This window comes from Centruroides sculpturatus, unplaced genomic scaffold, assembly GCF_000671375.1.
Source record: "Centruroides sculpturatus isolate CEXI.00-Female unplaced genomic scaffold, Cexi_2.0 scaffold13, whole genome shotgun sequence".
NCBI lineage: Eukaryota > Metazoa > Arthropoda > Arachnida > Scorpiones > Buthidae > Centruroides > Centruroides sculpturatus.
Genome location: NW_019384405.1, coordinates 1,369,863 through 1,397,350, shown reverse-complemented (window position 1 = coordinate 1,397,350; position 27,488 = coordinate 1,369,863). Strand labels below are relative to the sequence as shown.

General features: G+C 31.3%; 3 protein-coding genes across 7 annotated transcripts in view; all 3 read right to left on the bottom strand.

The window, feature by feature from the left end:
- Positions 1–146: 146 nt before the first annotated feature.
- On the bottom strand, positions 147–2,834 carry LOC111618837. The gene has a single exon (XM_023360436.1). The coding sequence runs from the start codon at positions 1,801–1,803 to the stop codon at positions 196–198; it is 1,608 nt and encodes a 535-aa protein (XP_023216204.1). The 5' UTR covers positions 1,804–2,834; the 3' UTR covers positions 147–195.
- Positions 2,835–4,946: 2,112 nt separating this feature from the next.
- LOC111618794 (bromodomain-containing factor 1-like) lies at positions 4,947–23,031 on the bottom strand. The gene is made up of 12 exons (XM_023360364.1): positions 23,019–23,031; positions 22,733–22,906; positions 19,452–19,631; positions 18,510–18,610; positions 14,641–14,863; positions 7,285–7,431; positions 6,992–7,104; positions 6,572–6,920; positions 6,034–6,255; positions 5,883–5,962; positions 5,321–5,485; positions 4,947–5,245 (listed from the first exon to the last, which is right to left on the bottom strand). The coding sequence occupies exons 1-12, from the start codon at positions 23,029–23,031 to the stop codon at positions 5,198–5,200; spliced, it is 1,815 nt and encodes a 604-aa protein (XP_023216132.1). The 3' UTR covers positions 4,947–5,197.
- Positions 23,032–23,278: 247 nt separating this feature from the next.
- LOC111618835 (BRCA2-interacting transcriptional repressor EMSY-like) overlaps positions 23,279–27,488 on the bottom strand; it is a 77,576-nt gene continuing 73,366 nt past the window's right edge. For all 5 annotated transcript variants that reach the window (XM_023360432.1, XM_023360430.1, XM_023360434.1 and 2 more), the window contains exons 15-16: positions 27,136–27,236; positions 23,279–23,527 (exon numbers count right to left, since the gene is read on the bottom strand). In XM_023360432.1, coding sequence (XP_023216200.1) covers positions 23,294–23,527; positions 27,136–27,236 — 335 coding nt within the window. In that variant the 3' untranslated portion in view covers positions 23,279–23,293. The remainder of the gene's footprint in view (positions 23,528–27,135; positions 27,237–27,488) is intronic.

Sequence of the window (27,488 nt, the reverse complement as noted above, 5' to 3'; positions counted from 1 at the left end):
TTGGAAATACGTTGGATCCCGTTCCTCGCCAATGGGCCACCCCATCGTGGGTCTGACAGAACCACGATGGGTGCGATTAAAAAGTCCCTACGAACGGTCACAGGCCAAAAAGAGGAAAACAAAATATTTAATTATATATACGTTTATTTAATTAACAAATTTTGGCATTTAAATTAATTCATGTTTTTTCAAAATTTATTTCATTACTGTATTATCCGGTTTATCAAAATTCCCGCATAATTCAAAATCGCTATCGTCATTATAACGGCAATGGTTAGATGCTAAACAGTTTATAAATAGTTTTCGTACAATTCTTAAAACGCGGCTTTTGCGATTAAAAGCTTTATAATTAACTCCCCGTGCTTCAGAAATTTCGCATTTATCCACATCTCTTGTAGAATTTATATCTTCTAATGGAGGAATACAGAGATCTTCCATCTGAACCTGCGAATTATTATCTAAAGGCAATTCTCTCTCATTTGTTTCTCGCAATAATATATTTCTATCGCATACATTTTCACTTATACAATTAATTTTCAATCTTCCTTTCGATGACGTCCCAGGATTTTGAATTATTTCTGGTGTCTTTAGATTTAATTTTATTCTTTTGACATTATCCTGGTTTAAATATGGAATCTGCCTTGTTTCTAGTTTGCCAATTGCATTTGTAGAATTAGAAAATTTCCGTTGTTTTGACATTCTCACATTTGGAATTGTAAACATTACAATTGGTAAATGTTTAATCCTTTGCATTTCGTGTGAAATATTTACACCCGAGTGAAATTTCTTCCGTTCTTGCATCTCGTCCGCTGTAATTGATACATTGGGTGTTGATGCCATACTATTTTCATTATGACCAGAAGAACATTCGGTACCAATATTTCTGCGTGTTGGTATTATAAATTCACCGGGTTCATCTAATGTCGTCATCACGCTACGTATTTCTGCTTCACTCGAATCCGATGGGTTAAAAATTTCGTCACGGAAACAATGAAATACGGGTGCGCAATGCAATCGATTGGCATTAATTAAATCTGATTCAATGCCATTGCCTTCCCACGAATTATCAATATTTTCGGGACGATTATTGGTTTCTTTCGCCTGTTCTTTTCGATGCACACGCCTTGAAAAATCAACTAGAAGTTTCTTCATTTTATTAATAAAAGTAACTGCAGATGATTTACCCGCTCTAATATCGTTAACAACTTGACTCGATGTTGCATCTTTATTGAATTGTTTCTTACAATATTTTAAATTATGTTTTAATTCGTTAATTAATTTCTTCTTATCTCCTATTTCCTTTGTCAATTCTTCAGCGCAATTGTGAGATTTCATTACATTAGCGGGCAACATGAGAGAGCAATATTTTTTGCATTGAATTAATCGATAATTGCATTCTAATTGCTCGTGTTTAAATCTATCTTTAATTACCATTTCCTCTTGGCATTTATTGCATTTTACTATTGCGTAATCACAATTAGATAAGTGAGAATCGTATTCCTCCAAGGCGAAATTCTGCTTGCAACCGTGTTCGGAATTCGGACAACGAATGGTCAACTTCATTATCATATTTTTGATTATAGGCCCTACGGCTTGAAGCTCGTATAAAATAACCGATTTCCTGCAAACGGGGCAGGTATTCTGACAGCTCAACCAATCGCAAATGCAATTTCGGCAGTAAACGTGACGACACGGGCATTCTACTGGGTCGTAGAAAACGTAGTCGCAAATGCTACATATTAAATCTTCGTTAGGAAAAGGATCAAAATTTTCCACTTGATAAGCGGTTTGCGGTGGAGCCATTCTTTCATTCACTATTTCAATTCAATTTTTTTCTTTTTAAATTTTCGTAATTTCAGTGTCTGTTTTTAACAAACGAAGCGAACAATTTAGCGCGGCAATTATTACGTGATAACTTTTTTTCAATATCTCTGTTATAGGAACTAATTCATTAAATTAACATGGTAAAACTTTACAAAAAATATACAGGAGACTCCTGCTAATCTGGCCATTCCTTGCATAGACGAATACCTGATTACTGACAGATAAAGGACTGTCAGTTTAATTCTTTATTAAATTTAAGACTGTCGATAAACATTTTACATATGTCATTTGTTCAAAAAATTAATGGCAAAGGGGCCTCTACCTCTGAGTCCTAAATTTTTCTATGGTCTTGTCTGGGATTTAAATTTGCATCTAACTAATAAAATATCATGGTACAAAAATTTTGAACAATCCAATACAAACATAGAACAATTGAATGACAAATTTTTAGTTAGTACAAACATTTAGGGGGACCAACTTCATGTATGTAATACACTGCTATATAGTAATAATCGGAAAAAAAGGCCCTCCTCCAAGTAAAAACTGAGAAAAATGAGGGGAAATGGATACTGTTTTCAATAAGATCATCCCAATTTGTTTTTTTAAATGTTCCTCAATTTTGCAATACTTATTGAAAGTATTACTCTTCAATGATTCTTATCCAAATTCAAACCTAGCTCTCCCAGAACAACAGAGTGATGCCTCTACCTCCTCCGCCACCCTGCTACGAAGAGAAAAAGAACTTAATTAAAACCAATTTAGTTCTTGTACATTTGTTATTAAAAAATCAATCCTTTGTTGCATCTGCTTTGAAATCCATGGCTTTGAAATCCAAGCATATACGGAACACAATTTCTGCTCTGATAGAGAGTTTTGATCTCATCTCACTGTGATTTCTCTGAATTAACACTTTAATTTTTGTTGAGAGTATTCTTCTTTGTTAACTCTCGAGTCAAGAAAATATAGACATACAATTACAATAAATTATGGAAAGTTAGGAAATGAAATATACATGATCGTTGTTGGACAGTTTACATATTAATTTTGCAATGGTCACTAGTCTTTTATAACATTTGAATGGAAAAGGCTACAGATGTAGAATCATGATTTTTGCACATTTCATTTTGCTATCAGTTGACTGCTTTGTTTAGCAAGAGCTTGGAAAGATCCTCTAGCTCGGCAACGGCGAACCTGTGGCACATTGAGACACACTATCTGGCATGTAACATATCACATAATTTCGGTATGTTACCCATATTTTCAATCATGCTTTTAGTTTATTACTTAATCATCCTATTTTTCAATCAGCTCTTTTTTTTATTGTTATTCAAAGTCCAAAAGTTTGGCACACATAAAAATGTTTAAAGTTAAGCATGCTTATTATATAGCGTGAGGATTCATCATCTAAGATTATACAAAAAATATGACGACTGTTTAAAATGGGCATCATTTAATGACAATAACTGTGATGTTTTAGGCACAGTGGGGTCGGATCCACCTAAAATAAAAACAATCTGAAATGAAAAGCTAAAAATATTAAATAAAATTTCTAGTTTTGCAATTGTTCGACCCTGTACCACACGTGATGCAAGAAAATACAAAACACTATTTGTTACATTTTTGTAAATTGTGTTATAAAAGTGTTTTGTCATCTTACTTGTTGCTATACTTTACATTGGTATCATAAAATTTAGAGGTTTTATCAATAAAAATTGATATTTTACTTCTTTAAAAATAAATGTCTCCATTGTTATGCCAGAAACACCTGATGGTTTTTAAATTTAATTCACAGGACACCCATTACAGCTCATTGTAATATAACACATCACTATGCTCAATTTTTATATAATGCCGACAGATGGTGGTATACATTACCTTTTTCTATTAATATTTGGCATGTACAGTGCCGTAACTAGGCAGGTGCAACAGGTGCATCTGCACAGGACTTACTTGGAAGAAGGGCCCAAAATGCATGTATTAGTTTTATTACTTTCCCAAACCTAATTAATTAAGAGGCTTAAATGCATTCTTGCACAGGGCACAGGAATGGCTAGTTACGGCACTGGGCACGTATAGATATTTAAAACTTTATCATTATGTTCAGTGTACCCTGAACTTCTGCAAGAAATGTTTCCAGATAAAGTGATTTCTCACTTTGGGGAATCCCCTAGTCTGCTCAATTGCCAGACCCAACAGTGTTGGATTTTTTTGTGGAGCTACCTGAAATATAAAGTTTACGAGACACACTCAGCTAGTTTTAAAGTGCCAAAAGATTGAATTCATTGATGCATTCAGGAGATTCCACAAAACATGTTGCTGCGAGTTAAGGCATCTTTTCCGGACAGACTATAAGAATTCGTTTATCAGAAAGGTAGTCCTTTACAAAATGTTACATTCAGGAAATAATGGTGATATACATTCATTCTCCATTTAAAAAAGAATTTATCTGTGCAAGGCAATAAATATTTATACTTTTTCCTGAAGAAATTCTTTATTTTAAAAAGCTTTCAGGTGTTTCTGGTACACTCTGTATATAATACTTGATATTCGATTGAAGGATTAATGTTTAAAATTTATCAAATACAAGAAAAAACTTTCTGAAGTTCTCACTAAATTTTTGTTTTGTGTTTTATATTTTTGGTATTTACATTAAAAAAAAATGATTTATTCAAATCATACAATTTGAATTCTTTGAATTTTTTTTTTTTTTTTTTTTTGAAAAATCACATTCATTGTATGGTGTTTTAACTTTTCTCAGACAGACAGTTGACATTGTGTGACATCTGGTACATAATTCAATAATGTCTGAGAAAAATAAACCAGCAGAAATTAATGGAATTCATAAATGTAGAAAATATGTAAAGCAATGTGAAAACATATGCTGAAGCTTACAAATTTATCGATGAACAAGTTGTATTCTGTGGTTATATTTTGAAATTTGAATATTCTATGGCAGAATTTATAATTTAGAATAAAAAATGTATAACAGAATGTCATTTTATAAATTTCAAGTTGTCACTTTTGTTTTGGTACGTCCAAAATTTTCTTGTATGGTCCAATAAAGTTGCAATTTTGTTAGTATAAATTAAATAATTTTATTAGTAAAATGATAGAATAAAATAATGATTGTAAGAAAAATTTAATGAAATCTATTTACAGATTAAAAAAAGAAACAGAAGGACTTAATGGCAATTTGGAACAAATCCCCATTAAGGACGATGTAAAATTCATTTAAATCTAATTAAAGAGTATCATTTACACAACGAATCTTCAGATAAATTTACAATTAAAATGATGGAAGACATTTTTGAGTCGATTTTTAAAAAATCGGAAAGAACAAACTTAAATACAGAATGAGTCATGTTGCTAATATTTACTCTTTACTAGATTTGGAACGTCGAGAGCTGGACAACAAGTGGCTCTGAAAATCAGAAATTGTTATTTAGATTTTGTGAAATTTCTTTCTGCCTTAAAGAATGAAAAGAAAGAGACTCACTTTCTGCCACTTTTCAACAATTCTATTATACTCTTGCAGGTAAAAAGTGAAAACCTCTTCTCCGTCCGTTCTCGCTTCGTGTCCTGGAGGATTGTATAAATCGCAATTGGCTTTCACTAGCATCATGTCGGCGTGAAATTCTTCCAAATTTTTATATTGGCCACCCTAAAATATTTTATGAAATATTAAAATTAAACTTTAGGACTTTGTTATCAAAAAAAAATTATTTCAATCCTCACTATTGATGTTTTTAAACATAAATGTTTATCATCAGATACATCAAATCAAATAGCAATCAACCAGAATAAAATATGATCCTTCAATTTTGGTACATTGAATCTAATAATGAAGCATTGCCTAATTGCCAGCTCAATTGCCTACCTGTAGACAAATTACTTTGTATCTAATTATTAACTTAGCCTTAATATAACCTGATAATTTACCAATTCATCTGGCTTTAGTAGTTTGTTTATTGAATTTTGAACATGGTGCCAAGTTTCAGACAATTCTTAATTGTAATTATTTAAAGATGATTTTTATGAAAATTAATGGTTATTCTCACTTCTAATTTCTTTTTGATAGTAGAAAAATCCATAGGTTTCTTCACTATATCATAATATCCTGGAGCATCAGCAGGTGTAACTAAAATGAATCATTCAATTGTCACTTACATATATGAAAAAAATTGGGTAAACAAATGAAAAACTTCATACCGGGTTGTAAAAACCAATGAGCGGCACCCACCAGTCGACCCGAACCTCTATATTTACCCACTTTCTCCAACAATCCCGAAGCCATTCTTGACCATCCTGTTAGGTGTGGCAACTCTTGCAGTTCTATTGGTAACTTTCTCTTTCTCCTAATGGGAACATCTGCATTACTACCCTCTGAGGGTGGTGTTTCTGGTTCCTCTACAACTTCTGAAGGACTTTCCACTAAAAGAAAATGGTGAATGTTGATGATATTTGATAAATTTAAACATTACTTAAATGAGAAAGAAAGAGAGAGAATTATATGTAAATACTGTAAACAGTAAGCATGCAAGAGGAAGAACTAGGGAAAAATTGCTAGTGCATGAATGAAAATTATGAGAAATTAAGAAAAATAAAAGAGCAAATGTTAAAAGAATGATATATTTATAAGGATAAAAGTTAGTACAGTCCTTTCTTTGCCAGTTACAAATCCCAAAATTTGGAAAATGCACGTTAATATGACTATATGTATGTTGCTGGAATAAAACAATATACTTACATTGTTTAACTGGTTCTATTTTGGTTGTTTGTGGAGCTTTTTCCGGAGTTTGTGCCATTGGTATGTCTTCAGTTCTATTAACAGTTTGTTCTTCGGAAATCTCAACAACATTTGAGTTTTCTAATTCATTATTAACAATTTCAACATCACTGCAGTGTTCTGGAGTGTTTCCTTCCACACGTTGGCTGGTAAAATCTTCTAAATTCATACTACTAGTATCCAGTCCACTGGGTTCCACTCTGACATTGCTGTGCACATCTATATCAATGTTTTTGACATCATCCACTTCCCCCTCTTTCTGATAGATTTCTTTAATTTCTTCTTCCCGAATGGATGAGATATATTCTACCTAAATAAGTTAGAGTAAATTTTAATGTATGTGGCTACATTGGATAAATGCAGAATAACTTCATTGCTTACCTTCACATCATCTGTATTCTGAAAGGTGTCTGTGGGAAAATGCATGTCTGGAATTTCATTAATGTTGCTGTTTTCTTCTCTGTTATCTGTACTGCATTTTACTAAATTAACATCTGAAATATTGATTCCTTTTTATAATAATAAATAATTTAAATATCTATGAAATAGCCAAAAACTATATTTATTATTCTTATTTTTAAATGATTAACATTATAATTCAGGCTTTTAATTTATATCTGGATGAATATTCAGTTTCCAGTTATGTCCAAGATGAATAATCCAAAATAACATACCTGGAATATCATCACTGTGTGTTTCAATAAACTGAGCAGCATCTATTTGTGATGTAGTAAACTCCGTGTTCAATAACTCAATAACGGTGGCTTGTTCGTCTGATTGAGAATCTTCTTCTACACATTCCAATTCTTTGTTTTCCAGAACTAATAATTATTTTAAAAGAAATATATTAAACTAGTATTTATAAATATATCAAGGTTTGAATTCAAATTATACTTTAATTATCACACTAAGGATGCATATTAGTCTTAAAAAAAATATATATATATACAGCAAACCCCTGTATGTCCTGCATTATGCAAACCACATTTGTTATGTATAAACTGCGAGTGTGGCATAACAGCAAAATAATCAAAAAGTTAGAAACACATTTTATAAATACTGACCCATATAACGTGTTATACGAGGGCCCAGTGTATATTGTTATTATTTTATATTAATTAATTTTGTTTTTTAATATAATATTAATTCTGTAGTTGCCATTATTAAATAACCAATATCATTGAACATAATAAATTAAGAGATTAAAACTAGACATGTTTTGATTCTATGTTTTTCTGTCTAAATTCTTATAAAAATTCTACTGTGTCACATCCAGCATTTATTAGAAGAGCACTCAATTTAAGAATCTGAATGGTAATTAAAATCAACTATTTGTTTGTCATGTTATTCTACCAGATATGGAAGGTTAAACTTTGACTTCCTTCAATATAACAAATCCTCCTTTTCTTAAAATTTCAGATTTTTTTTTCTAAACTTCCTTCTTTAAGTGTATCTTTTGGTCTTCTCAAACACATTGAATCAGTTAATGAGCAAATCCATGATGTCAAAGTAATTTTATAACAATTTAAGATTTAATAGAAAATAAATGTAAGTATTTAATAAAATATCATCTTTAACATATAAAGTTACAGGGAGAAAAAAGCCCAAACTATATACATAATACATAAATTTGCTGTTACTAAAAGAAAACCAAATCTACATCTATTATATCCTATGATAAAAGTATTTTTCATTCTATAGATCATCATAAATAAATAAATAAAATGGGTGTTATGATTTTATTGGCCTTTTAAATATATTCCACATAAATGATCTTTAAAAAACAGCACAAATAAGAGAATGGAATTACAATAAAACCTCAATTTAATACACTTCACATTTAAGAGAGAAAATTTCCGGTCTGTACGTCATACGAAAATTAACACCATGTTAATTTTAAAATGCTTTTTATATGTAATTAAATTAAGTTTTTTCTCAAATCCAAAAGCCACTGCTTATGAAGCGTATTTTACAAAAAATGTTTGTTTGTTTATTTTGACTTAGATTGTATACAGTAGATCCCCCTATAAGACGGGTTCCTATAATTACGATTCCTATAAGATGGCAAAAAAATTGTGGCGGTATCCGTAAACAACGGTAAAAAAACTCCTATAATTACGTAAAACGTCATCGGGCAGCCGAACTACTTTCCGCTGTCCAGCGCCATGCTACGGACAGTTTAGGCAGGTAAATTGAGTTTAGTATCATCTGTACATATAATTGTATATAAATTAGGTACTGTATATATAATTATATATTAACTTAATTTATTGTAACTTTATTATAATTATGTATATATGCTCTCCGCCGTCTAGCGCTACGCTACGGAGAGTTTAGGCGAACTATCGTCTGTACAGTATGTAAATTAGCTACCGTAAGTCTAATACAGTACTGTAATTTTATACATTTCGTGTGAAAGAAACATTCCTTATTCAACGGCGATTAAAATCTATATATATAAAAATGAATGTATGGTTGTCTGTCTGTGTGTGTGTGTGTCATTCATGCATTACCACACCGTTTATCCGGTTGGCGTGAAACTTTGNCAACGGCAATTAAAATTATTTATATTAATGATGTCTCCAAAGTTCAACAAAGTTTTTGCAGAAAAATAACATCAGAAATTGCGCCCGCGGTTTGCTGCGCTGTTCCGCGACAAAAACAAGCTTGAGCAATGGCGATGTCGAATGGTGCACACTCGGTAAGTAATCCTACAATTTTTTGTTTATAGCATAGTTTATACGGATTATTTCCAAAAAAAATATACATATTTTGGAAATGTTGAGTCGGATTAGTCTAGAATCGATTAATTTTATGGAAGAAAACCTTTCAAACAGCCGTAGTCTGTAAACTTCACACGTGTCGGGCTGTGATTGGCTGTGATTCCTACAAAATTGATTCATAAAGAACGAAACGTACCTACTGTCTTATAGGGGGATCGACTGTACTTGTTTATTACAGTCTCCGAACTATGGGTAATACATAAGCAATAATACGTATAAAAACTTTCATGTGAAATTAAACTTCTTATTCATATTAAATTTTAATCAAATAAATGTATATTGTAAGTAAAAACAGATAAACTAACTAAATTGTCAATCTTTTTAACACGTGCATTTGGAAAAATCTACGTTATTAAATAACGGATTTTCAGCTTTAACAGACACCCATCTGAATTATTCCATTATATCAAAGTTTTGCTATAATCTGAAATAGCCAAAATACATATTTTAAACCTGATCCACTATATTCTGCTTTATTGCATGGTTCATAAATCAAAATGATATCCCATTTCCACGATTTTCCAACCCTAAATTTCTTATTTTCCTGACATTTTATAGTCTAATTCAATGTTCAAGTTAGGTCTATATTTACTTAATCCTTGGCTTAATAATTTTCCTTCTCCTCCTCTCATCTTCATATGATCATCATTACACTACTTTTAATATTTAATATGGCATTGATAGGAAATAGAAACTTGTAAAATAACCAAGCTAGTTTCTCATGCAAGATACATAATATAATGTGTGCAATATAATATTTGAACATTTTTTTTTCATGTTAAGAAAGATCATCTTTGATCTTTAAACACATCAGAATTGTTAAAACAGTAATTAAAACTTTTTAATATATACTGTAGTTTAAAATAGTGTTTAAACATAGCTGCTATTATTTTTCTTTAAAAAATATCTTAACAACAACTTACTGTTAGGAGTCTTTATTCCAAGTTGGTTACGCTCAATTTTTTTGCTGTGTAATAAGTAATAATTTTGAATTGTCAACTACTAGAAAGTAAGTTTAAACTTAATAATATACGAGAAAAAATATTTTTCCATGTAGTAAAATGAATTTGATCTGTAGCAACTGTCACAATATGACCTGTCAGCTCAGGCATTTACTGCAGCACATTGAAAATGTCACTTGTTACAGCAGGTCGCTTAGAATTGAATTATACACGTAGCAACACAAACACTAAAGATAAAATTCAAGAGTTGAGACTACTAAGGTAAATTTGAAATAGGTCTATTGTAGTTAGTTGAACTGAACTTCATGTGAGAAAGTAATGCAGTAACAGGTTTTATCTAAAAATTAACTAAAATTTAATAAAGTATGTCATATAGTGATAGTGAGCGAAAGAAATGGCATACCCAGGGGTGTTGCCACTGAGAAAGAGGGTGATAGAGAGGGTTAGAGAATGATAGGGGGAGGGAATGGGGTGGGGGAGAGAAAAGGGGGTGGAAAGGAGAGAACTGTAGAGCGTTAGACTGGGATCAAGTGGATGAGATCCTAGAAAAGAAAAAAAAAAAACAGTGGTGCGTGCAGTCCAAATAAGTGTGAAGTAAACAGAGGAGAGTATGTATTGAAAAGTAGCAATTGTACAATTAATAACAGATGTCCGCCCACCAAGAACAGAATCGATATGCGGTGGCGGATTGGAGGGACACAATGGGGTTAGCCCCAATAATGATAGCAGTAATAAGCCTGACAACTAGGTTATCGCTCTGCATCCATTGTAAAAGTTCATTAATGGTAGATGTTTACAGAAGTTTTTTAGTCCATGGAAGATCCGTGTTGAGGAGAGGAGGACACTGAAGTTGCAGGGCCAATGATGACCTTCCACTTGCACAACACTACGCAGATTTCCGCGGTAGGAGGTGTACTTAGGGCAGGTGAATAAGACGTGGAATGGATCCTCTTCTTCTACAATGTCACAGGTGCAATTACCATTCCCTTTCTTGAGGAAACGTTTAAGGTATGCACAGAAGTTCCCGTGCGCCGTGATAAGCTGGGTGATGGCATGGTTGGTGTGGAAGAAGGATAAGTTAAGACGTGTGCTGACACTTGGGAGAAATTTGTACGTGTGTCGGCCAGTGGTGCCAGTATCCCACTCTTTTTGCCAGATAGTGATGAGTAGTTCGTGCAGCTCTCTGTGAATGGTGGAGAGAGGGATAGCCTCATAAGCATAGGTATCAGCTATCTTGTGAGCATTCTTAGCCAGCCTATCGGCCCTTTCATTACCTGGATTTCCAGAGTGACCCTGAACCCAGTAGAAATTGATATAGGCTGAGTTATTGATTTCGTTAAGGAGGTTGAGACTATTGTCAATGATTGGCAGTTTTTGGTTTTGATTCTTTATCTGGTGGAGTGCCACACGACTGTCTGTGATGATGTTGACAGTTTTTCCAGAGAAGCAGGAGATATTTTGCTTGATGTACTTCAGGGTGGCGAGGATAGCCAGGGATTCCGCCTGGTTATTAAAGCACTGGTTGCGCAGGCGAAGAGCAGCTTGCCAATGATGTTTCTTAGTGCTATCAACCAGGCATGCAGAAGCACCCACAGCATCCCAGGTTTTTGAGCTGTCAGTGAAGAAATTTAGCCCAGTAAGTGAGGTTGGCAAATTAAAGTAGATCCTATTGGTGGAAGAAATAGCTGGGTGGAGCCAGTTGATACTGCAGTTGAGGTCTATCCCATAGTTAGAAATGTCATCAATCAATTTGCTGAAGGAGTCAGGGAGTTGCATTTTGGAAATCAATTTCCTTAGTTCAGATTTGGTGATGTTACGAAAGTGAAGTTTTATAAGTAAATTCCTTAGATACCTTGCAAGAATTACCAGGTGTATAGGAAGGAACCCAGCGATGACTAGGAGGGCATTGGTTGGAGTGGTCCTATAAGATTTGGTGGTTGCAATTGCAGCTTTATGCTGTGCGGAGAGCAGTTTCCGTCTGATATGGATGTTGTTGACTGCGTAGCCCCATTCTTCGCTTCCATATGTTAGAATCGGTTCGATTGCACCTGTATAGATAAGTTGGCTGGTCCTGTGATCAAGCCCCCAGTAGTTTCGGGCTATACTCCTGAGGGAGTGGCTGACACGTATTACCTTATTGTACACATAGTGAGTATGATCCCTCCAGGTCAGTTTGAAGTCTAGGATTACCCCAAGGTATTTCATACTATTTACACATTGGATCCTTTGGCCCTTGATGCGGATGGTTGGTTTTTTACGTAATGGATTCCCTTTAGGAAAGACCATACAGTAACTTTTATTATGGTTAATGATGAGGTAGTTGTCCTCACTCCAGTTGAGAATACTTTTTAGGAAATTGTTAGTGTGCTGTTGAAGAACCTCATGATTTTGGTGAGAAAGCAAGATGACAGTATCGTCTGCATAACCTTGCAGATAAGGGTTGCTTGGGAAGTCAAAGGAATTGAGAGAGTCGAGTAGCCCATCATAAAGAATGTTCCAAAGCATTGGGCCTGATTTGGAACCTTGGGGGGCAGCCCCTAGTAATTGCGATTTTGTACATCATGGTTCCTTGTTCTATAGCTAGGGCAGTCCTCCCTGATAAATAACTTCCGAGGAGCTCATGGATGTTGAGTGGACAGTTGAGATTTGCGAGGTTAGTCAGGATGGCGGGCCACCACGCGTGGTCGAAAGCGCCCTTAAAATCAATCGAGACCATCATTGTGTGTTTCCCGTCATTTTTGGCGTCACGGACATAATCAAGAATCTTACCTATTGCTTGGTGGGCACTCTTATTTCTCCTAAACCCGTATTGGGCTAGGTGAAGTGCATTCATTTTTTCCAAGTGATGGAGGATCCGTCCTCCCATTAGAGCATCAAGAACCTTTCCCAAAACAGCCAGGAGGGATATGGGGCAGTAGTCAGAAGGCTTGGTGGGAGAGGTGTCTTTAGTCTTGGCGATTAGCCTTACGGCCGCTTCTTTCCAGATGGCTGGGAAGTACTTAAGATCCAAACATTTATTAAAGATTATTAAGAAAGTTGTAGATATGGCCTCATAGGCGTGTTGTGCCATCTGCCCGTTAATCAAGTCAGGGCCAGGGGCCTTACGCTTTTTGATTTTATGAAATTCTCTTCTTCTCTCCTCAGAAGTGAAAGGTCTATCGTCGTCAGTCAGAAGAGGAATTAGGCTTTGATTCCTGATTTCTTGTTGCTTGGGATTGTCGTTGGTTGGATTATCAGGTGGGAAGAGGTCAGTGAAAATGGCTTGGTAAGTATCATTAAGGTTGTTTGTCTTGCCAGTATCAGTTGAGATGGTTGCCGGAGGTGTCAGAGGTTTTTTCTTTCTAATGGCCGTATAATAAGGAGTTGACCACGGTCCATTGTGATTGGAGGTGGTGCAGAACTCCTGCCACGACTTTCTTCTTGTATTGTTAATTAACGCCTTGTAGTCCCTAAAAAGGGTCCTATATTCATCAGTTCTCAGAGATTTTAACGCCAGGTCAACTGTGGTCCTGATCCTGCGTCTCGCCCTCCGTACCGCAGTTCGTTTGGCAGCCAATTCCCTATTCCACCAGGGGGTAGAGGGTTTACAGACCTAGTATGTCATATAACAATAAATAAAAATATGAACTGATTATAGTATTTCATTTGGAAATGCTTAATTTTCCTCACTTTCTCTAACTTTTCTCATATTTTCCTTACTCTCCCTGACCAATTTTTATTTCCCTGACTTTCCAGAATTTGGAAACATTATACTGCAGATCCTACAACATTTAAATCAATTAGATGAAGCTTTTTCTCTCATTATCAGGAGTATATTCATAGGGAAAATTATATGAATATTATGTACTTTCATGGGCAAATCTCTGACAATGAGCCAGAAAACTTGAAAGTGCTCAAAAATTGATGTAAATGTTGCAAGGATCTACAATAAAGCAGGCTGTAACTGAAGAAAACAATATCAGTTTTAAACTCAATCAAAAATTTTGAATAGATAAGGCTGTTGAATGACATAAATGAAGAATATATATTAAAAAGTCATATAATTTAGAAAAACTCAAGTTGGAATTATTAATTTAAGTTCTAATTATACAATGTTTTCCTTGATCAGGTACAACAAAAAACAACAACAACCACAACTGCAGTTACCAGATAAAGGAAGACAATACTTTTCTTCTTTAATTTTATAAATCTTACCTGTAATTTTTTAAGAAAATGGATTTAATTTTTTGACAAAAATTTGGTAAATGAACCTATTTTGCCAAAAAGTAAAAAAATTAAAAATTACTTTGGATATTTTTGGATTGGGTGGACTCATTGATGGTTTTATCCACTTCGGATGATTCGTATTCATCTTGCTGACAGAGGATTAGTTTCTCACAAGAATCATTATCTTCATGTTTTAATAATTCGCAGCTCTCTTTATTTTTCATTTCGACGGCTTCTTCCTCATTGGTAGATTTAACTGGCACCGATCCTTGATAACTATCATTTGACAAATCACTTTTAACCTAATATAATATTGTTTATAATTATATTTATTGTTATAAAGTACAAAAAGGCATTAAAATATATTTTTAAAAACATATTTAATTAAAACAGAATAATTAATTTTCATTTTTTGTGATTTATCTTCCTTTCAATCATTCATTGAATAATTTTTTGGAAGGGAAAAACAACTGATTACTTTTTGTGCATTTAAATTTTAAATAAGTATAAATGATCTGTTTTAATTGAATATACTCAATAACTACAGGTAAACATAATTAAATAGAAAATTAATTACTAGACGTAAGTAGATGAGAGAAGACTTCATTTCTTGTCTCTTAGGTCATTAAAAATATTTCCAGTTGATAGCCAAAGTAGGTTTAATGAAACCAGCATCAAAGCACAATATCATAAACCAAGCTACATTATAGCTTAAATTCTAGCTCAAAAAAAAGAAGCATTTTATAATGTTACACCAGTAAAAAAATATATTGGTATATGAACAATACAGAAACCCAATTTTTAAGTAATGCCAAATGAGCTGCAATATTATTGGGTTAAAATAGGTCTAAATTAATAATTACATTTAATTTGCCTAGAGGTAGGCAGTTAGGCTGCCATCTCATGATAATTTTAATAATTATAATATAATAATTCTAACTTAAAATTTCCGGAAGAAAAGAATCAGCACAGAGTGGGTGTCAAATCTTCAACTTTTGCTTACCATGCAGATGTGTTACCAATTATACTACCTGGACCACCATCCGATCTTCACTTTCAGAACTATAAATTTAGATATAACCATACTGGTCAATGACTGGAAATGATTTTAGTGTCTACTGTTCTCCATGACTCTCAGTCAGCTATTGCTTTCATTGGCATGGTGTATATATACATATATAAACAATCCCTTATTAAATTACCTTAAAGCCCAATAATAGAGCAGGTTGTTTGGCATTAGAAATATTGACTGTGGCCATTGAAACTGTTAGGGAATTATGATTCAAAAAAAAAAAGATCATAATCTTCAAAAAATAAATAATTTAAAATTAAGTCAAGAACAATTGTCAGCATGCCAAGTTAGAAAAACACAGAGAAACAATTGCTTAAACACCTAAAAGACTGTTTGTATTTTCATTTTTGAATTTTATAGTATAAAAATTTTTTTAAGTAATCCAGTATTATAGGAATTCCATAAACAAATCACTGTTACTGAGATATTTAAAAAAAAATAAAGTATTCACAATAGTTGGTAATTCATATTCATTATACTATCCAGTAGTAAATAAAATACAGTCAAATTCCTCTATAGCAATATTTAGTGAAACAAGAAAAAATATTTATTATAGTGAAAGTTTTTAAAAACTGTCTCCTTTCTCATTTAACATTGCTGGACTATAAATAGGAATATTTCTACAAAGTTACACAATGTTAGAACAGAGAAACTAGTATTATTACCTTCCTCTAGTACAAGATTTAAGTAATTTTATTGCATATCATTTCTATAGTACAGTGGGCAATCGGTTAACAAACAGTTCGGACAATGAACACTTTCTCAAAAGATTTTTATGTTCAGAAAACAAACACAAGAAGCAGTGACGCTGTGTTTAAGATTTGTAAGACTATATTTTATGGCATCTGTGATGTTTCTAGGGGTTTTTAGTTCGAAACCCCACTCCTGCTACACCAATTTGTGAGCCACCGGGAGGTAAGAAGAGTCCTCTCCTCCCGGCCACAGGTCAGTGACTACTTTTCTTGTCAGGGATGGTAGTAACGTTCGGTTACTCATTACGCGAGTGTAGGAGAGTCGGAGGGGGTCGATGATAAGGCGTGAGCAAAGTCGAGTAACGACACCATTTAAAAACAAACAACGGTTTATTTAACGCGCTAACTAAATAAAATTTTACAAAACTCCGCAGATGAGAGAGGGAGTTTACAATAATATTTCATACCTCTGTGATAGTATCGGACAGATACTTCAGCTATTTCGGAAGGGAGGTGCGAGTTGGCACAAGATCTTCTAATTAATTCAGCAGGTCAACGGGAAGTGAAGGTCCTTCTTGAACATTCGATCGGTGACTCCCCCGAGAAGGGAAGGAGGATGGCTTTTATACATTTTTGGTGGGAAAATTCGTCAGGTGATCTATTGTTTTAGCAGGTGTGAGATTAAAGGTGGCGATAGAATGACAACAATATGACGAATTTTGTCGATAATTGTAAACTATTCACGGATTGATCGTGAGAATGTTTATAGTTAAATAGAAAGAGTTATAATTTTCTCATGCACCTCAAATTTCGTTTCTGCAGGTGCAACTTCCTCTAGTTAAAGGAATTTATTAAAAATTTAAAGGATTAAATGCTTTTATTACATTATATAAACCTCGAATTTCACACATCTATACATGGTTTATGGAACAAAACTTTCACAGTTGTATACATAACTTTTTTTGCACTAGTTAATTTCTGTTCTCTGAATTTTTGTAAGTGCTTTTCTGAACTTTTTATTTAAAAAACTGATAATATTATGGGGCCTAAAAAGTGGTGTGTCAGGAACTGTGCTCATTATAGAAACTAAGCAAGAGATAATAGCCAAGGTAGAGAGTGGGCAAAAGATGTCTGATATTGTAGGTAAATGACTTCAACAGATCTACAGTAGATACAATCTTATTTAAGAAAGATATAATCAAAAAAAAAAAAAAAACTCAAGCAGATAAAGGAGTAACAAAAACTGCATCTGAGAAACAAAGATGTGTCATCATGAAAAAATGGAGAGATTGCTTTTAGTTTGTTATTATATGTAAATAAACATAGTAAGAAAGTACATAATTTCTTATTTATTTTTTGGGGTCTCCAGAATGAATTAATCAAATTCCCACAAAAATCTATGGTAAATCTATAATTGGTTAATGAACAATTCAGATAGCAAACAAGGTCTTGGAATGGATTATGTTCGTTAACCAATCACCCACTGTATATATTAATCATCAAAATCCAAAATCAATCAGAACCTGAATCTTCCTAGGCAAAAATGGACTAAGTAAAACAAACTAAAGACATAAAAACAGTAAAGTTGGAGCATTAACACTAACCATCACCTATGCTGGCTGACTTCATTTTGAGTCAGACTCATTGTAATAGATTTGATTTGGAGCAGCTATATAACTCTAATGTGCTAGTGCCTTGTGTTTATTAAGCAATCAACCACTTAATATTATGTCAAATATATTATTAAACATCCATAAAAAAATTGTTAAATGGGTTTTCACTGTGATGAAATAACTTTGAATGATAATTTGAAAATAAATTATAAAAGGAAACAAATATATATGTTTAATTATCTTTTCAAACAGAAAATTTTTTATTAACCTTTAGACCCAACTCATTAACCTTGAGACTAGAACAAAAATGAAGTTTCCTCCCATCTTTATTGTTATATATTTTTTGTAATGAAACACATTTTTATTCAATATAAAATTAAAACTATTATACTTAAAATTGATTCTGAATAATATCCTAATTTATTATCAATGAAAAAAGATTCAAAATTATTTGTGTTTCAAATTTAAAATTACATTACGATGACAACTAATTTTTTTGCATCGTTAATAAATTTTTTATTTAAAATAAAATAAAAAATGAAAATGCTAAATATACAAAATTCACAATTACTTCAATCTCTTGTATATGAAGACCAGCTTGTTGTAAAAGCTCCAACATTTCTTTAGTTATTCTTGTAGATTCACTAAGAACACCTGCATCATCTTGTGTCTCTGTAAATAATAATTTTAACTGTTTCAATCTGTAACGACATTCTTGTTTTACTTTATAATAAAATTTGCAAAAAAATACTTCTGAATAAACTTTACAGCAATAATTTTTATGATAAAAAACACAAAAACAACTACAAAAATTAGAAATAGAAATAAGTAATACACACACAAGAGCGTCTTAGTTTTTAAATTCGCTCAAAACCCAACAATGAGAAATTTTTTTTACTCATTGTCATTAGACTGACACCCCAATAGATAGATTGAAGTTGATGTGTTTTTATCAATGTGTAATTATTGCACTTTTGATAATATTTATGTGTTATGGCACCACTCAGCACTATACTCACTCATGGCACTCCTGAAGTATTGTTGTAGCACCCCAGTAATTGATAATAAATAGTTAATGCTCAAAGTAAATCAAATAAGTAATATAAATTCACATATTCAAAGAATGAATTTGGTGTCTAGTGGAATTCAAATCCATACAATTTGGAAATATGCCAAATACTTCAACAACTAGCCAAATTTTTAGGAAGCATTGAATGTGCTCCAAAAATTTCACTAGTTATCTTCTAACATATTGTTGAATTTTAGCTTGAGAATAATTAATTTTACTCATTTCATATATTCATGTAGTAACTGAGTAGCTTATTTTATTGATAAGCTTACAATATCCAGAGTCTAAGTCTCTTTATAACAGATATGAGTCAGAACATATACTAAAATAATTTCTTCTTTTATTCACTTTATGAATTTACTTGATATTGGAAAGATATAAATTGAGAATTCAAATTACATGATTTTTGTATAAATATATAAAATATTTCAATGTTAGACTTACGAATTTCTAGTATCTGTCCATCTTCCAACTGACTTAATGGTAAATTAATATCTTCAAGACTCAATGATGTGTCTACATTTAAAACTTCTTCGTTTTGTTTTTCATCATTTTCTAATGGTGCTATTTCTTGTAACCTAGATTCATCAGTCCATGTCTCTTCGACATTTAAGACTTCCGTTTCTATTTTGAAATAAAACATTTATTTGAATATATTAAATGAATAATATAGAATATTCCTGAACATTTCGTAGACATCCAAATTAATTTATATTCTTTTAATAAAATTTAAAGATTAAGAAAGACTAAAGTCTTTCTTAATCTTTAAGTTGAACTGAATTTTAAAAAACTGTTTAATTTTTAATTTGTAAATACAAATTTCTCATTGATTATATTAACAGAATTTTCAGGAGTTCAATTAATTTAAATTAAAAATTTAATTATTTTATTAATCTAAAAAATAACTAGAAATAATTTACACATGTAAGGAGTCGATTCCGAACTGTTCTATTTTGTTTGGGGATTATTTTTACTTTGTTATTCTATTTATTTTGGGGCATTTTATTTTGTTAAGGATAGACTACTGCATTTCCCCAGACAAAGATTTTCTAGCATTGTTAAACTGTATATATGAGCTTTACTAATAAATAGAATATTTTATATTATGTATAGTAATTCTTTTGACATTTGATCTTTAGTAATGATAGTTTATTTTTGCCCACACCTGTCAAGTCCAAGCCTGGTACAATAACAACAAACATTAGTATGTAATGCACCTTTAGTGTATTTTTCCAGGCTTTTGCTTTACATTCATATAATAAGACATTACACACAAACATGTAAGACTGACTTTTATAATGTGAATAAAAGTTCAAAAATGAACATTATATATAGGCAATTGTCATTATGAAATGCATAATTTTTTTTCTCTTTCTGCCCTGTGGATCCTAAGAGAATCATTTTTATAGCAAACCCAATATTGGTTTGATCAGACCCACTTACCCTAACAACACTTTTCATGCAGCGAGTGAATGTTTCTTTTAAAAATTGTTAGATAATAATTATAAGTACAAATTTCTATAGTTTAATTTTATATATAAATATAGAAAGGTAAAAATACGTGTGACTGTAAATTGTATACAGGAAATACCATTAGTTCGAAATTCAAGGGATGAAATAATTGCAACTTATCGAATTATTGAATTTCAAATTATCCAAGATTTACATATATCTGTACAATATGTCAAATACCATGTAACTGGTGTAATTTATTAACCTGTCCTACATTATTCCTGAAAATATTTGTGTTGACCTCATTGACCTGCATGGGCGATCCCGAATATTTTCGTGTTTACATCTGAACGTTTTTGATACTAGATGTCGCTATGTGTCACAATTTTTATATTAAAATGAACTTTTAAGATATAATTTTTTTGTTTCTATATTATTCAATATATTTATTTCATTTGTAAAACATAAAAAAATTTTTTAGGCTTAACATCAATGAAAATTCAACGTGGCGTCACAGGCAACAAATAAAAATTTCAACATTGAATAGATTAAGGCTATATATACAGACTGCTATTTTTGTTAATTAATAAGTAATAACAACACAAATGTAAAGGTAAACAGCCAGTGTCTGGTGAGAACCTCACTGGTTGCCAGATAGGTTTTATAAAAAGTAAAGTGAATTCCTCAAAATGCAGCCCAAATTATTTTTAAAGTGACTCAAAAAGTAGTAAGTCACCCAAATGTAGTAGTGTAGAGCCCTACAAATATCTTAATCAGCTACTCGTAACCCAATCTTGCAATCCTAAAAACAACTGTATTTTATAAGAGAAAAAAGGGTATTCCATGGATAAGATGACACTTGAAAATGGACTACTACTGTAAAAGCAAAACCACATTGACCAGATTAGAGTTGTTCTTGGTCTATTGTTCCCTTATAGCATGGAGGCACTTCAATCTATATAAATGAGTTAATGTATATATATCATGATTAAGACAAAATTTTCACTTCGGATTTTGAAGTAGCCGTATTTCAAACTAACCGAATTCCTTAATGTATAAATGTCAATATCTCTGACCGAGACAAAAGTACGGTTACAAACTAATGGGATTTCAAACTATCCAAGTTCAAATTAATAAGGATTTCCTGTAGTTGGTTACACTTTAAAATGCTGATAGAGTAATATTAAATGATAAAAAAAATCAGATAATCAAAGTGTCAAGAAACAAAATACTGAAATTCACTTAAAAAAACAAAATGCCAAAGTATTTATAATAAAATGAAAACAGCATGTCATTCAGTATTATTTTCATGTCATATTTCAAAACATTTTTTTTACTGAACATTAGATCATAGAAATTAATTAGACTAAATTATAGCCAAGAAGTAGGTCCAACAGACTCAAATCCCTCAGAAATTGGAAAAAATTACAAACATCTAACAAAAAATTTTTTCTTCTAACGAATGGCACTTCTACTTAGTAAATTATGAATGAAATAAAAGATAGAGAAAATACAAATTTATTAAACTATCAAAATAGAAAGAAAAATCATTTTTTTTATATCTTCTTTCTAAGATTGCCTAGCAGTTCCTGCAATACAAGTGAGCGTAGAAAGACCATTTACTAGACTCAAATATATTCTATTGTCTTAGTATACAAATAAGATATCTAAAGTACTAAACAATGTAATGTTAGTAAGACGTTTTGAAAAATTTACAGACATTATTATTTGGTAATCAATATAATTTTAAATTTATCAAATAAAAAGATGTCAGTAATGTCAGTACACATGTATTGTTCAAGTCATTTTTGTCTAATCTGTATCTAAAATAATGATTTTTGATTATTTAATAAAAATTTTCTTACGCTTTTCATCGATGAATGTCTCTCTAGAATCTCTTAACAGTAATGTGATAATTTTAAATTAGTATTTTATTGTTTTCATTAATCAATCGGTAATTGAACCACTATCACCAGTTACTGGTTCTTTGCAGATCAGATTAACTGAACTCAAACAGAAACTAAAATGGAAACTCTAAAGGTATCCAAAACCGAAACGGAACCATTTTTTTCTTGCAGTTTGGGTCCCCAAATTTTAATAAATAGATGTGAATTTAAATTAAATACATAAAAAAACTCAGGAATATGTATGAAGTATATTCCGAACTATTCTTAATTATTGTAATAAAATAATTTGAAAGTGTAGCTACTAGAAACATAAAAGAAAGTACATGCTGTCAATTCACAACAAATCATCACAAATTTAAATACTACCTTTTTCAATCACAACCGTTTCAGTTGGTTCTTCTAGTTCCTCCGATATTTTTTCTTCCTGATTAGACAATGCAGATTTTGCATTTATAGATGGAGGAAATGATTCTGTGCCATCTGACAAGATCCCACTAGCTTCAATTACATCAGCTAGAAGATTATTTTTCTTGTCTATTTCTCCCTATAAACAAAATCATAGATTATTTCGTTTACATGTATTTCCTACATAGAATATTTTATATTTATTNATCAGTTTTAAACTCAATCAAAAATTTTGAATAGATAAGGCTGTTGAATGACATAAATGAAAAATATATATTAAAAAGTCATATAATTTAGAAAAACTCAAGTTGGAATTATTAATTTAAGTTCTAATTATACAATGTTTTCCTTGATCAGGTACAACAACAACAACAACAACCACAACTGCAGTTACCAGATAAAGGAAGACAATACTTTTCTTCTTTAATTTTATAAATCTTACCTGTAATTTTTTAAGAAAATGGATTTAATTTTTTGACAAAAATTTGGTAAATGAACCTATTTTGCCAAAAAGTAAAAAAATTAAAAATTACTTTGGATATTTTTGGATTGGGTGGACTCATTGATGGTTTTATCCACTTCGGATGATTCGTATTCATCTTGCTGACAGAGGATTAGTTTCTCACAAGAATCATTATCTTCATGTTTTAATAATTCGCAGCTCTCTTTATTTTTCATTTCGACGGCTTCTTCCTCATTGGTAGATTTAACTGGCACCGATCCTTGATAACTATCATTTGACAAATCACTTTTAACCTAATATAATATTGTTTATAATTATATTTATTGTTATAAAGTACAAAAAGGCATTAAAATATATTTTTAAAAACATATTTAATTAAAACAGAATAATTAATTTTCATTTTTTGTGATTTATCTTCCTTTCAATCATTCATTGAATAATTTTTTGGAAGGGAAAAACAACTGATTACTTTTTGTGCATTTAAATTTTAAATAAGTATAAATGATCTGTTTTAATTGAATATACTCAATAACTACAGGTAAACATAATTAAATAGAAAATTAATTACTAGACGTAAGTAGATGAGAGAAGACTTCATTTCTTGTCTCTTAGGTCATTAAAAATATTTCCAGTTGATAGCCAAAGTAGGTTTAATGAAACCAGCATCAAAGCACAATATCATAAACCAAGCTACATTATAGCTTAAATTCTAGCTCAAAAAAAAGAAGCATTTTATAATGTTACACCAGTAAAAAAAATATTGGTATATGAACAATACAGAAACCCAATTTTTAAGTAATGCCAAATGAGCTGCAATATTATTGGGTTAAAATAGGTCTAAATTAATAATTACATTTAATTTGCCTAGAGGTAGGCAGTTAATGGTTCCTTGTTCTATAGCTAGGGCAGTCCTCCCTGATAAATAACTTCTGAGGAGCTCATGGATGTTGAGTGGGCAGTTGAGATTTGCGAGATTAGTCAGGATGGCGGGCCACCACGCGTGGTCGAAAGCGCCCTTAAAATCAATCGAGACCATCATCGTGTGTTTCCCGTCGTTTTTGGCGTCACGGACATAATCAAGGATCTTACCTATTGCTTGGTGGGCACTCTTATTTTTCNGATCTGTTTTAATTGAATATACTCAATAACTACAGGTAAACATAATTAAATAGAAAATTAATTACTAGACGTAAGTAGATGAGAGAAGACTTCATTTCTTGTCTCTTAGGTCATTAAAAATATTTCCAGTTGATAGCCAAAGTAGGTTTAATGAAACCAGCATCAAAGCACAATATCATAAACCAAGCTACATTATAGCTTAAATTCTAGCTCAAAAAAAAGAAGCATTTTATAATGTTACACCAGTAAAAAAATATATTGGTATATGAACAATACAGAAACCCAATTTTTAAGTAATGCCAAATGAGCTGCAATATTATTGGGTTAAAATAGGTCTAAATTAATAATTACATTTAATTTGCCTAGAGGTAGGCAGTTAGGCTGCCATCTCATGATAATTTTAATAATTATAATATAATAATTCTAACTTAAAATTTCCGGAAGAAAAGAATCAGCACAGAGTGGGTGTCAAATCTTCAACTTTTGCTTACCATGCAGATGTGTTACCAATTATACTACCTGGACCACCATCCGATCTTCACTTTCAGAACTATAAATTTAGATATAACCATACTGGTCAATGACTGGAAATGATTTTAGTGTCTACTGTTCTCCATGACTCTCAGTCAGCTATTGCTTTCATTGGCATGGTGTATATATACATATATAAACAATCCCTTATTAAATTATCTTAAAGCCCAATAATAAAGCAGGTTGTTTGGCATTAGAAATATTGACTGTGGCCATTGAAACTGATAGGGAATTATGATTCAAAAATAAAAGATCATAGTCTTCAAAAAATAAATAATTTAAAATTAAGTCAAGAACAATTGTCAGCATGCCAAGTTAGAAAAGCACAGAGAAACAATTGCTTAAACACCTAAAAGACTGTTTGTATTTTCATTTTTGAATTTTATAGTATATAAATTTTTTTAAGTAATCCAGTATTATAGGAATTCCATAAACAAATCACTGTTACTGAGATATTTAAAAAAAAATAAAGTATTCACAAATAGTTGGTAATTCATATTCATTATACTATCCACTAGTAAATAAAATACAGTCAAATTCCTCTATAGCAATATTTAGTGAAACAAGAAAAAATATTTATTATAGTGAAAGTTTTTAAAAACTGTCTCCTTTCTCATTTAACATTGCTGGACTATAAATAGGAATATTTCTACAAATTTACACAATGTTAGAACAGAGAAACTAGTATTATTACCCTCCTCTAGTACAAGATTTAAGTAATTTTATTGCATATCATTTCTATAGTACAGTGGGCGATCGGTTAACGAACAGTTCTGACAATGAACACTTTCGCAAAAGATTTTCATGTTCAGAAAACAAACACAAGAAGCAGTGACGCTGTGTTTAAGATTTGTAAGACTATATTTTATGGCATCTATACATGGTTTATGGAACAAGACTTTCACAGTTGTATACATAACTTTTTTTGCACTAGTTAATTTCTGTTCTCTGAATTTTTGTAAGTGCTTTTCTGAACTTTTTATTTAANTATGGAACAAAACTTTCACAGTTGTATACATAACTTTTTTTGCACTAGTTAATTTCTGTTCTCTGAATTTTTGTAAGTGCTTTTCTGAACTTTTTATTTAAAAAACTGATAATATTATGGGGCCTAAAAAGAGTGGTGTGTCAAGAACTGTGCTCATTATAGAAACTAAGCAAGAGATAATAGCCAAGGTAGAGAGTGGGCAAAAGATGTCTGATATTGTAGGCAAATGACTTCAACAGATCTACAGTAGATACAATCTTATTTAAGAAAGATATAATCAAAAAAAAAAAAAAAACTCAAGCAGATAAAGGAGTAACAAAAACTGCATCTGAGAAACAAAGATGTGTCATCATGAAAAAATGGAGAGATTGCTTTTAGTTTGTTATTATATGTAAATAAACATAGTAAGAAAGTACATAATTTCTTATTTATTTTTTGGGGTCTCCAGAATGAATTAATCAAATTCCCACAAAAATCTATGGTAAATCTATAATTGGTTAATGAACAATTCAGATAGCAAACAAGGTCTTGGAATGGATTATGTTCGTTAACCAATCACCCACTGTATATATTAATCATCAAAATCCAAAATCAATCAGAACCTGAATCTTCCTAGGCAAAAATGGACTAAGTAAAACAAACTAAAGACATAAAAACAGTAAAGTTGGAGCATTAACACTAACCATCACCTATGCTGGCTGACTTCATTTTGAGTCAGACTCATTGTAATAGATTTGATTTGGAGCAGCTATATAACTCTAATGTGCTAGTGCCTTGTGTTTATTAAGCAATCAACCACTTAATATTATGTCAAATATATTATTAAACATCCATAAAAAAATTGTTAAATGGGTTTTCACTGTGATGAAATAACTTTGAATGATAATTTGAAAATAAATTATAAAAGGAAACAAATATATATGTTTAATTATCTTTTCAAACAGAAAATTTTTTATTAACCTTTAGACCCAACTCATTAACCTTGAGACTAGAACAAAAATGAAGTTTCCTCCCATCTTTATTGTTATATATTTTTTGTAATGAAACACATTTTTATTCAATATAAAATTAAAACTATTATACTTAAAATTGATTCTGAATAATATCCTAATTTATTATCAATGAAAAAAGATTCAAAATTATTTGTGTTTCAAATTTAAAATTACATTACGATGACAACTAATTTTTTTGCATCGTTAATAAATTTTTTATTTAAAATAAAATAAAAAATGAAAATGCTAAATATACAAAATTCACAATTACTTCAATCTCTTGTATATGAAGACCAGCTTGTTGTAAAAGCTCCAACATTTCTTTAGTTATTCTTGTAGATTCACTAAGAACACCTGCATCATCTTGTGTCTCTGTAAATAATAATTTTAACTGTTTCAATCTGTAACGACATTCTTGTTTTACTTTATAATAAAATTTGCAAAAAAATACTTCTGAATAAACTTTACAGCAATAATTTTTATGATAAAAAACACAAAAACAACTACAAAAATTAGAAATAGAAATAAGTAATACACACACAAGAGCGTCTTAGTTTTTAAATTCGCTCAAAACCCAACAATGAGAAATTTTTTTTACTCATTGTCATTAGACTGACACCCCAA

Coding starts and splice junctions, on each gene's coding strand:
- LOC111618837 (XM_023360436.1), bottom strand. CDS start 1,803: ATGGCTCCACCGCAAACCGCTTATCAAGTGGAAAATTTTGATCCTTTT.
- LOC111618794 (XM_023360364.1), bottom strand. Junction 18,611..19,451: donor TGGACAGATACTAGAAATTC/GTAAGTCTAACA, acceptor TATTATTTACAG/AGACACAAGATGATGCAGGT. Junction 7,432..14,640: donor CCAATCCAAAAATATCCAAA/GTAATTTTTAAT, acceptor AATAATTATTAG/TTCTGGAAAACAAAGAATTG.